This window comes from Rhinopithecus bieti, unplaced genomic scaffold (genome assembly GCF_001698545.2).
Source record: "Rhinopithecus bieti isolate Rb0 unplaced genomic scaffold, ASM169854v2 scaffold_32681, whole genome shotgun sequence".
Classification (NCBI taxonomy): Eukaryota; Metazoa; Chordata; class Mammalia; order Primates; family Cercopithecidae; genus Rhinopithecus; species Rhinopithecus bieti.
The window spans coordinates 1-11003 of NW_016813819.1; the positions used below are offsets into that span (position 1 = coordinate 1).

Here is an 11003-nt window from a genome sequence, read left to right on the forward strand (position 1 = left end):
ATCCGCCCCCCTCGGCTTCCCAAAGTGCTGGGATTACAGGGGTGAGTCACCACGCCCAGCCTGGGCATCTCTTAATTAAAAGTTCCTCTATGGAACAATCTTGCTAATTTCCTATCTTTTGTAATTTCTTTCTAATGTCCGGCCAACTGTTGGTGATAAAATAGAGCTTTAACATCCCTTGTCCAAGTGGGTCCTCTATGTCTAAGCCTGAATATTTTCTTATTTGCTCCTTAAGTCTGTTTAAAAATTCCATGGGCCCTTCATCTTTCTCTTGGTGTACATTAAATGCTCAAGAAATATTTTGGGTTCCAGGCACCAATTCCCGAATCCCTTTAATTATCATATCCCTGAGGTCTTTCATGTTTTCTCAGTGGGCTGCATTGCTTCTGTCCCACTGAGGGTCCCGGGCTGGGAGTTTCTGCTCTGCTGCCGGGATGTTTTGACCAGGAGGGTGTTCACATTCCCAGACTATCATAGCGGCCCTGTGGATCATGGCTCTTTCCTCCTCTGCGAAGAGAATACCTAAGATGGACATTAATTCAGCCCAAGTATACAATTGTGGCTCTAAAAATTGGTCAATTTGATCTGTGACTCCAAAAGGATCATCTGATAATGGTTTGAGTTCCTTTTTCAGATTTCTAACCTCTGAACTAGTTAAGGGGGCATTTACGAAACCAATACCCCCTCCTCCCAGTGCTACTTCTCTTAAGGGAAAAGGGGTTGGGGCAGACACCTTTGAGGAAGAGGGAAAAGGAAAGTTTTGAATATCCCTCCGGCATTGTTTCCATCTTGTGCTGAAGTTTTCCTGAGGAAAGGACATGTGCCGGTGGCTACTCAATGGGGACGTGGGGCCACAAGGCCCATGGGGCAGGGTTATGTGGAGGAGGGACTGAGTGATTAGCCTGGGGTGGGGTAGGTGGGGGAAGATAGTCTAGGGGATCCTATACATTGGCATCTTTAGATGTAGAATCTGACTTAACTGGGTTGTCCTGGGGGGGTATTGAGTTTGGTTTCTCTTTTACATCATCCTTTAAGGGAAAGGGAAGGACAAGTTCCTGTCTCCAACACAGAGCATAACCTATTTCCTCTTGCGAGACTGGACTTTTTTCATTAACATACTGGATTAACAGTTGGCATATCCAATCCTCATCTGATCCAAACTTTGGCCAAAAGACCGAGGGTCTGAGGATAGGTTCCTTGGTCCAAATAAAACAGCAATATTTTATCATTCGCTGTCTTTCCTTGTGTTTGGTTTTCATTATCTCTCCAGTACTCTAATGTAAGGCCTAGAGGACTGTCAGGGGGAATTTTATTGTCTGCTTGGCCTTTTGTACTCCCTGTCTTACTTGGGGTATTTCCATTCTGGAGGTTGGTGCCCGTTTCCTAGGGGCTTAACCTCTCCCTTTTCCCACTGGAGGTTTCTTGCACTTCGTCCTTTTTGGCCGCTTCCCTCGTGGGAATTTTAGGCCCCTCTTAGCAACAGTGGGTCGGTATAATCCCTGACTGGAAAACCGCCCTAAGCCATATGAGGTGACCATGGAACCAAGTCTGGACTCCACACTCGATTTGTGTTCACTGACGTGTCTCAACCACGCACTTAAAACCTCCAAGTGACCCCGACCACCAAGGAAATACTTTGTCGCCCCAGTAGCAACTTTTCTTTTCTTGGTCTGTGCAGTTACCCACTCGCCTGGGAATTTTAAGGAACCTTCCTGCCCATGTTGCTGAGAGTCCGGATTTATTTGTCACTTCGGGTGGACCCAATCCTCCGCTCCTGGGGCCACAGCAACAAGGCAGTGGGACGCATCTCACGAGGAAAAGTAATCGCTACCCTTCCCAAAGGATAGTCGGATCCTGGAAGACCCCCAAATTTGTTGAAAACAAGCGCTCAGTGTAGTCAAGAAAAACCAGCACTGAGACAAAAGACTTCCCAGCAAGGCATCTTTACTTCTGCAGAAGGGTGCTGCTTGCACTGATTGTAATCTCAAGAGCACCCCCCCCCACCTCCCGAACAGAGGAGGGAAGTGGTTTTTAATCCTAACGCAGTTCCTGTTTCTGTGTCCTTTCCCCATTGGCTGGGGGGTTGGACCGCACAATCTGAGCTGATCCCGATTGACTAAGGTTTACACTTTCCCAAATAGGGAAACTATTTGCGAAAAGAAGAAAAGCGGGGTAGAATCTGTTTACAGCTTATGACCAGGAAGTTGGGTCTTTTGAAGAGGAACTCAGCTGTCCCAACAGAGGCATCCGAGGGGCTGCCTGGAGGAGGTGATGCTGGGCAGTAGGAATTGCCTGGTCTGACGTCCTGGCTGCCAGGGGCCTGCCAGGAATGCGCACCTTTGGGTCTTCCCTGCTAAGAGGTGAACTGAAAGTGCCCCTGGCGCTCTGGCAAAGGCCATGGAATGGGCCCACAGTGAGAATTCCAGCTTCGCCTCTTACTAGCTGGATAACCTCGGGAGCCGCGAGACCTCCCTGGACCTCAGACCCCAGTACAGTGGAGTCAACGGGAGAAACGGCTTCACTGGATTGATGCGGGGATTAAGCGGGGCATGGGCGGCGGGCAAACGTGGGTCATTATACTCATCTCCCCAGGGCATGCGTCCCAGCGCCACCCGCTTCCCCGCTCCGCGCCAGGCCTAGACCCTCCGACCCCGCCCCTGCGCGGGCCGCGAGCAGGAATGCGAAGCCGGAGGCGCGCGGGCGCAGCCGCATTTCCGGGCCGGCGGGAGCGCGGGGAGCGCCGGGCCTGCGCCGCCGCCGCTGTGACGCGCCCCCATTCGCCATGCGGAGCGCCCATTGCCACGGCGGCCGCCGGGACGGGGTGTTCCCCTCCCCCTCCCGCCGCAGCGGCGGCAGCAGCTGGGCTCGTGTAAACAAGTCCAGTGCGCCTGCGAACCCGGCGGGGACGGCGCCCCCCAGGAGCGCCCCCCATCCCAGGCCAACCCACCCCGGCGGACCGGGCCCCGCGGCCAGGCGAGGTGAGGCCCGCGCCGTCAGGGCTGCGTGTCGCCCGTGCCCCCGCCCAGCCGGCGAGGACTGCCCCTCCCCGGCGCCCGCCCCCACTCCCGCGCCCCAGGTGAGCCCCGGGGTCCAGGTAAGGCTCCGCGATGCAGGTAAGAGCCCCTGGGCGTAGGGGAGGCCTCGGCGACCGCAGGTGAGAGCCCCTCCTCTGCTAGGTGACCCTCTACCTTCACGGCGAGGCCTCCTGCCTCCTCCAGGTGGGGGACCCTCTCCCCGATGAACCCCCTAAGCCCCCAGTGAACCCCACTGCTCTCCAGATGAGGTCGCAAGGACCAACCAGCGCCTACCCGTCCATGCTCCCCCGAAACTGGGAACTGACAGCCCAGCCCTCCAAAGCCCCTTCCTCCAGCTTCAGCTGCCAGGTCAGCAAGGGTGAGGCCGGAAGCAGGCGAGTGACTCACCCTGGGCTCCTCTGAGCCTCAGTTTCCCCATTGATGCAACCTGAGGCCTCCTCACTGAGTCAAAACTGAGACGCCTCTGGTCCCCGAGAGGCTGCTGGCTCTGGGGAAAGGAGAGAGCAGCCGAGTGTGACAGAGTGAGTCCCCGCGGCTCTGGGAGTGCCTCGCATGTGTATGGCCCAGGTCCTGACAGCCCACCTACTCCCTCCCCGGCAGGCACTGGGCTCCCTCTGCTCCCCGTGGGCCGCTCCCCGCGTGGGGCCACTGCCCCCGGCCCCCGCCATGGTGCGGATTTCAAAGCCCAAGACGTTTCAGGCCTACTTGGATGATTGTCACCGGAGGTATAGCTGTGCCCACTGCCGCGCTCACCTGGCCAACCACGACGACCTCATCTCCAAGGTAACCAACCAGGCCACAGTGGGGCTGGAACCTATAGGGGCTGCCTGGCAGCTCCCCACCGGCAGCCCTGACCCCCTCCTCTCTTCCCACCCTCCCACCCTTTAGTCCTTCCAGGGCAGTCAGGGGCGTGCCTACCTCTTCAACTCTGTGTGAGTATCTGGCCTCCCTTCTTGCTTTCCCTGACATCTGTTGTGACCTGTGACCCCTGGCATCCTGCTGAGACTCCCAGAGTTCCCCGGTGCAGGCAGGAAGCTGTGAGCATCATCTCTTGGATGCGGAGGACAGGCACAGTGCTTGAGGGGGGCCCTGTGATGGCAGGACCCTCCCTGGGACTGCCCCATGTCCCCACAGGGTGAACGTGGGCTGCGGGCCAGCCGAGGAGCGGGTGCTGCTGACCGGCCTCCATGCTGTCGCCGACATCCACTGCGAGAACTGCAAGACCACTTTGGGCTGGAAATATGTGAGTCAGCCACCTCTGACCCTAGGCTAGCCTTTGACCTGACCTTCCAACACCTCCTCCTGACAAGCAGTCATCCTATAGCCTTTCAGATTGCATAGGCCTAGCTCACACAAGTCAGACTGTCTTTTCATTCCTGACCGCATTTTCTTCTCTTGCACCCTGCAAGGGCCGTAGAACTTTTCTCTTAACCCATCCCTTCTCCCAGGCACTTGGATCCCCATTTGAGAGTTAGGATATAATTAGAGTCACCATTTATTGAATGTTTATGTGCCTTGCACTGTTGTGTGCCTGGCGTCTGTTATCTCAATCATTGCAGTGATCCTGTAGGTAGAAGCTAGTATTATCTCTACAGAACAAGACAGGGAGGCCCAGAGATGTTGGTAACTTGCCCAAGATCACACAACTGGTAAGTAACAGAATAGGACCACAATCTGAGTTGGTTGATTTTTTTTTTCACTCCAAACCCTTGACCACCAGCTTATATTGTCATTCAGAGTATCAGAAAAATTGCCCCAGACTCTGCAACGACATGGAGGTTGAGTTCACCAGCCTCCCTTTCCATAGCCCTCATTGCCACTGCTGCTGTCCAGGGTCTGATTTCACTATCCTGAGTCTCATTTCCTTATCTGTCAGTGGAAGATAAAGCCACTGCCTAGCGCCCAGGATTGTTACAGGGATCAGATTAGATGTGGCAAAGGAAGATGCTCTTGGGACACTGCAAGGGACAGGATTCTTCAGGCGTCGCTTGGAGCTGTGGTTCCTCTGTGAGGTAGATGCCCCAGGCAAAGCCAGCCAGCCAGCCCTGACCTGAGCTCACTGCTGACCCTGCCACAGATTGGCTGTGTGTCTCTGGACAGGTGGCTTGGCCACTTAGCCTCTATCAAAGAGATGGCCAGCCGGGCACGGTGGCTCATGCCTGTATTCCCAGCACTTTGGGAGGCCAAGGTGGGTGGATCACCAAGTCAGGAGATTGAGACCATCCTGGCTAACACGGTGAAACCCCGTCTCTACTAAAAATATTTTAAAAATTAGCTGGGTGTGGTGGCGGGCACCTGTAGTCCCAGCTACCCGTGAGGCTGAGGCAGGAGAGTTGTGTGAACCTGGGAGGCGGAGCTTGTAGTGAGCCGAGATTGCACCACTGCACTCTAGCCTGGGAGACAGCGAGACTCCGTCTCAAAAATAATAATAATAATAATAAATAAAGAGCTGGCCTAGACAAGAGGTCAAAAACTCAAGTGCCAGGCCAGGCGTGGTGGCTCATGCCTGTAATCCTAGCACTTTGGGAGACCGAGCCAGGTGGATCACCTGAGGTCAGGAGTTCAAGAACTGCCTGACTAACATGGTGAAACCCTATCTCTACTAAAAATACAAAAATTAGCTCGGCGTGGTGGCGGGCACCTGTAGTCCCAGCTACTCAGGAGGCTGAGGCAGGAGAATTGCTTGAACCCGGGAGGCAGAGGTTGCAGTGAGCCGAGATCGTGCCGTTGCACTCCACCTTGGGCAACAGAACGAGACTCCCTCTCAAAATAAAACAAGACAAGCAAAAAAAAACCTCAAGTGCCTGTAAGGCCAAGCAGATACTATAGATGTGTAAAGGGTAGCATAGATTGGAGGGGTTGGGAGTTGGGGGCAGGCTGGGCAAACTGGAGTGAGCACGGCCTACTTATATTTTAATACTTTAAAGTTATTTTTATTAAACTCTCTGCTGTCCAAGAGAGAGTTTATATATGTACTTTGCCACATATAATACATGTTGTAGGCCAAAATGGCCATGAAGCCACTAGTTTGCAAACCTGCACTGTGAAATCTTTTAGCCACTTCCCTATCTTCTCTGTTGGAGCCATCATTAATACTTGAAAAGTACCTTTGAGTCAGGGAGTTCTACTCTGTGTTTGTGAGAAACACGGCCCTGCCCCTCTGAGCCACAGTTTCCTCATATGTAAAATAGGGCCACTCATGTCCACTCCCCAACCCCTGTGCCTTGTGGTGAGACTGTTGCTCCGGGGATGATGGTCCCGCCCCTCCTTTCAGGAACAGGCCTTTGAGAGCAGCCAGAAGTACAAAGAGGGGAAGTACATCATTGAACTCAACCACATGATCAAAGACAACGGCTGGGACTGACCCCCGCTCCCCGACGCATGTGGCTCCAGCCCGGCCTGGCCGCCAGGGAGCGCCACCGGCTTCCCTCCGCCCGAAGGGAGCTCTGGACCCTCAGGGCCCCTACAGAGGACGGATCCAGCTCCTGTACATATATTTTATTGCATGCACTGTGACCTTGGGGGGAGAACAGAAGGGGGACGACGCCCCCGCACCTCCTGCGATCTGGCTGGCTTGGATCTCGTTTTTAACCCCCTCCTTCCCCGCCTGCCCTATAGATATGGCCTGTGTTCTGCTCTCCTGGCCCCAGTGCACCGTTTGCTCTGTGAACTCCTCCCACCAGGCCCCTCTTACCCCACGCGTGTCTGTCCCCCTCGTTCTGTAGCGTTTGTACATAATAAAACAATGGAGTGGAGACAGCCCAGGCTCGCGTGTAATCCGGGAAGGGGACGCTGGAGCGGAGATTTCTGCCCCAATAGACCTGTGCGGTTCTGAGCCCCGGCGGGGCATGGGGTAGGCAAGTCGTTCAAGCTGGGTCTCCAGGAACCGAGGCGGTCTCACTGCCGGCGGAGGCCCTGAGCCCACTCTGGCTGCCTACGCCGTGACCTCGCCTGATCTGCGTGTGCTCATCTGCAGCATTTGGCCGCCGCCTAGGGACAGCGCCCCAGGGAGGCAACCGCGTCGCCGGCCTCGCAGCCCCCTCGCGGCCGGACTACAACTTCCAGCGGCCCCCGCGTGGTCCGTCCGGCTCCTTCGGGCGCGCCTCAACGCTGGGCCTGCCGGGAAGTGTAGTTCCGAGGGTTCCCCAGAGTGGGACCTTCTGGGAAACCCTGGCGCGAGGCGTCAGAAGCTGTCGGACTGTGCGCGCCTCCGAACCTTGGAGGCTTGGCTCAGGGTGGAGGTTTTTTTTTTAAGCATGGGGACCAGGGAGGACTACGGTGCTCGGGACTGGGCTGCGGCCTCCTCGCGACCCCGAGTGCCCTGTGAAATCAGCTCAGGCCGCATCCCTCCAGCCTGCACTTTCCCTCTGGTCATTCTGCTTCCCTCCAGGGCCTGGCCTCCAAGTGAAGGGGGGCGGAGGGCGGTCACCTGCCAGAAGGTCGGGGACGCCAAGGTGTGTCCCGGGACTCCAGGCTCCGTCCAGGTTCCAGGCCCCGCCCCCCCAGCTTATCCCTAGCCGGGGCTCCCCCCCGTGGGAACGGGGACCAGCTGGCCGGAAGCGCCAAACTGCGTCCCTGTCCGAGCCCCGGGGATCAATCAAGCCGAGGAGTTAATTATGTAATGAGGGGGCAGGGGGTCGAGGCTAATGAAACCGCCCGGGGTGGGGAGGGAGGGAAGGAGGGGACCGTACCCAGGTATCCGGCCCCTGCTCGGACCCCTTCGAGGCCCCAGGGGTCTCCACCCCAGCCCAAATCCAGGGCCCCAACGAGGGGAGGGGCTGTGATCCTGGGTCTGGAAGGGGCTGAGCTGTGAGCTATAAAGGGGGCATCTCGCAGCACCGGGGGCTCTAGGCAGCGAGACCTGAGGCCAGACGGAACTACAACATGTACCATCCACGAGAGTTGTACCCGTCCCTGGGGGCCGGCTACCGCCTGGGGCCCGCCCAACCTGGGGCAGACTCCAGCTTCCCACCCGGCCTAGCAGAGGGCTACCGCTACCCCGGTGAGCGTTGGGACCAGCTCCTGGGTAGGAGAATAGGGAGGCTGGGGCCCTCGGCTGGCTCCTCATTCTTCCCCGGCTTCCAGACCTGGACACCCCCAAACTGGATTGCTTCCTCTCCGGGATGGAGGCTGCTCCCCGCACCCTGGCCGCGCACCCACCTCTGCCCCTTCTGCCCCCTGCCATGGGCACTGAGCCGGCCCCATCAGCTCCAGAGGCCCTCCATTCCCTCCCTGGGGTCAGCCTGAGCCTGGAGAACCGGGAGCTATGGAAGGAGTTCAGCTCTGTGGGAACAGAAATGATCATCACCAAAGCTGGGAGGTGAGGGGCTGGTCAGGGTCCGTGTTTCTGGTGGGGGTCTCTTGGGAAAAGCAGAGTCCCTGGGGAGGGGCTAGGTCTGGGAGGTTCCCTAGGGGCTAGAGTTCTGCCTAGGCTTAGAATCTGACTATGGCCTGGGGCAGGGGTTACTCTGTGGCTGGAATCAGGAGTCATTCTGTGACAAGGGTTAAGGGCCAGTCTGTGGAGTCTGTGGCTGAGTTTAGGGACCAATGTATGGCAAGGGTCATGGGTCAGTCTGGGGCAGGGTCAGGAAGTCCCGCTGGGTTATAGGTTAGTGTGTGGCCTAGACCAGCGTCCAGACAAGGACAGGGGGTCAAGGGCCAGCCCACTGACCAGCATCAGGGAAATCTGGCCAGGCTTGGGGGTCAGTATGCAGCTTGAATAGGAGTCAGTATATCTAGGTCCAGGGTCACCCTAGAGGCAGGGACATGGTCAGTGTGTGGTCTGAGACGAGGTCTTTAGGGCAGGAGCTCAAGCCCTAGCATGGAAAGTCCTCAGCCCTACTGCAGGCAGGGTATATTTTTTCTAAAGCAAATTCATCTAAGAGCTGCAGATTCTGGTGCTGGACATCAGGGGAGGAGAGGAGGGTGGGGACAGGAAGCTCCTAGCAAGAAAGTTAGTCACCCCTGCTTCTGCAAATACGCTTTGAGGGGTAGGAGTCATGGCTCTCCCTAACCTGCTGTGTGACAGATCGCTTAACCTGTCTGTCCTGTTTCCCCAAATGTAAAATGAGACAAGAAAACCTTCCAGATCTAAGATCCTGCCCTCTGGGTTCTTTTTTTCTATTTTTATTTTTCGAGATGGAGTCTCGCTCTGTTGCCCAGGCTGGAGTGCAGTGGCGCTATGTCGTCAGCTCACCACAACCTCTGCTTCCTGGATTCAAGCGATTCTCCTGCCTCAGCCTCTCAAGTAGCTGGGACTACAGGCACACACCACCACACCTGGCTAATTTTTATATTTTTAGTAGAGACAGTGTTTCACCATATTAGCCAGGCTGGTCTCAAATTTCTGACCTCATGATCTCGCCTCAGCTTCCTAAAGTGCTGAGATTACAGGCGTGAGCCACTGCCCCCTGCCCTTTTCCTTTTCAGAGACAGGGTCTTGCCCTGTTGCCCAGGCTGGAGTGCAGTGGTGCAGTTGTGGCTCACTGTAGTCTTGACCTCCCAGGCTCAAGTGACCCTCCCGCCTCAGCCTCTGTAGTAACTGGGACTATCAGTGTGCACCACCATGCCTGGCTAACTTTTAAATTTTTTGTAGAGATGGGGGTCTTTCTGTGTTGCCCAAGCTGGTCTTGAATTCCTGGACTCAAGAGATCCTCTCACCTTGGCCTCCCAAAGTATTGGAATTAGAGGTGTGAGCCACAGCCTCCGGCCTGCCCTCTGGGTTCTAATTCCACCTCCCTTGATGTTTCTCTGACAGCTCTGGGGAGCCTGCTGCTATGTCCCGTTACTGGTGCTGGGCCCACCCCTGGCCAGTGGGTAGCTCCAGGCCTCTCCTGTCCCCTCCCTTGCACAGGCGCATGTTCCCTGCCTGCCGAGTGTCAGTCACTGGCCTGGACCCCGAGGCCCGTTACTTGTTTCTTCTGGATGTGGTTCCGGTGGACGGGGCTCGCTATCGCTGGCAGGGCCGGCGGTGGGAGCCCAGTGGCAAGGCAGAGCCCCGCCTGCCCGATCGTGTTTACATTCACCCCGACTCTCCTGCCACTGGTGCACACTGGATGCGGCAGCCTGTGTCTTTCCATCGTGTCAAGCTCACCAACAGCACGCTGGACCCCCACGGCCACGTGAGGCCCAGGCTGGGACTCCAGGATAGGGTTGGGGGGTGCTAGAAGGGAGGCCAAGGCTGGGGCACAGGGCAGGGAATCACTCCCATTTCCTCCCTCCCAGCTGATCCTGCACTCCATGCACAAGTACCAACCCCGCATACACCTAGTTCGGGCAGCCCAGCTCTGCAGCCAGCACTGGGGGGGCATGGCTTCCTTCCGCTTCCCGGAGACCACATTCATCTCCGTGACAGCCTACCAGAACCCACGGGTGAGTGCCCCTGCTTGAGGGGGTGGTGGCGTCCTGCCTAGACCACAGTTGCTTTGACCCTGGATGTGTGTCCCCAGATCACACAACTGAAGATTGCAGCCAATCCCTTTGCCAAAGGCTTCCGGGAGAACGGCAGAAACTGTAAGAGGTGGGAGTTGTTCATTCATTCGTTCATGCATTCAACAAATGTTTATTAATCACTCACTGTGTGCCAGGCACCGTGCTGGACATCAGGAATACAGTGGTAAGTAAAAACATTCATTCACTGACTCAGCAAATACTTATATAGTACCTGCTATGTGCCAGGGACAGTTCCAGGCACTGGAGATAAATCAAACAAAGTAAACCAAAGCCCCAGCCCTCATGGAACTGATTTCTAGTGGGGAGAGTAGACAAGCAGACAAGAGAAATAAATAAAATGCCATCTGTTAGGAAGCGATTCTAAAGAGAAGAGAGATCGGGTGCGGTGGCTTGCTTCTGTAATTCCAGCACTCTGGGAGGCTGAGGCGGGCAGATCACCTGAGGTCAGAAGTTTGAGACCAGCCTGCCAACACGGTGAAACCCCGTTTCTACTAAAAATACAAAATTAGGGCCGGG

The 11003-nt window shown here is 56.2% G+C and overlaps 2 protein-coding genes across 4 annotated transcripts; both read left to right on the top strand.

Moving 5' to 3' along the window:
- Positions 1–2884: 2884 nt before the first annotated feature.
- On the top strand, positions 2885–6794 carry YPEL3 (yippee like 3). Of its 2 annotated transcripts, XM_017848968.1 has the most exons (5): positions 2903–3556; positions 3636–3818; positions 3924–3967; positions 4170–4278; positions 6310–6794. In XM_017848968.1, exons 2-5 carry the CDS (start codon positions 3702–3704, stop codon positions 6397–6399), a joined length of 360 nt encoding a protein of 119 aa, XP_017704457.1. In that variant the 5' UTR covers positions 2903–3556; positions 3636–3701; the 3' UTR covers positions 6400–6794. The 2 variants fall into 2 exon arrangements, with proteins under 2 accessions (XP_017704456.1, XP_017704457.1); XM_017848967.1 differs by having other exon boundaries at positions 2885–3818.
- A 417-nt stretch (positions 6795–7211) lies between these two features.
- Positions 7212–10797, top strand: TBX6 (T-box transcription factor 6). Of its 2 annotated transcripts, none has more exons than XM_017848964.1 (6): positions 7212–7489; positions 7872–8037; positions 8121–8355; positions 9889–10156; positions 10260–10406; positions 10484–10797. In XM_017848964.1, exons 2-6 carry the CDS (start codon positions 7920–7922, stop codon positions 10601–10603), a joined length of 888 nt encoding a protein of 295 aa, XP_017704453.1. In that variant the 5' UTR covers positions 7212–7489; positions 7872–7919; the 3' UTR covers positions 10604–10797. The 2 variants fall into 2 exon arrangements, with proteins under 2 accessions (XP_017704453.1, XP_017704454.1); XM_017848965.1 differs by lacking the exon at positions 7212–7489 and adding an exon at positions 7596–7653.
- Positions 10798–11003: the final 206 nt, after the last annotated feature.

What these genes read in the sequence shown, in the direction of transcription:
- YPEL3 (XM_017848967.1), top strand. Translation starts at nt 3,588, where the DNA reads ATGTGTATGGCCCAGGTCCTGACAGCCCACCTACTCCCTCCCCGGCAG. An exon ending in ACGACGACCTCATCTCCAAG is followed by an intron (nt 3,819 to 3,923) that starts GTAACCAACCAG and finishes CCCACCCTTTAG; the next exon opens with TCCTTCCAGGGCAGTCAGGG. An exon ending in CCACTTTGGGCTGGAAATAT is followed by an intron (nt 4,279 to 6,309) that starts GTGAGTCAGCCA and finishes CCCTCCTTTCAG; the next exon opens with GAACAGGCCTTTGAGAGCAG.
- TBX6 (XM_017848964.1), top strand. Translation starts at nt 7,920, where the DNA reads ATGTACCATCCACGAGAGTTGTACCCGTCCCTGGGGGCCGGCTACCGC. An exon ending in CGCTGGACCCCCACGGCCAC is followed by an intron (nt 10,157 to 10,259) that starts GTGAGGCCCAGG and finishes CCTCCCTCCCAG; the next exon opens with CTGATCCTGCACTCCATGCA. An exon ending in CAGCCTACCAGAACCCACGG is followed by an intron (nt 10,407 to 10,483) that starts GTGAGTGCCCCT and finishes GTGTGTCCCCAG; the next exon opens with ATCACACAACTGAAGATTGC.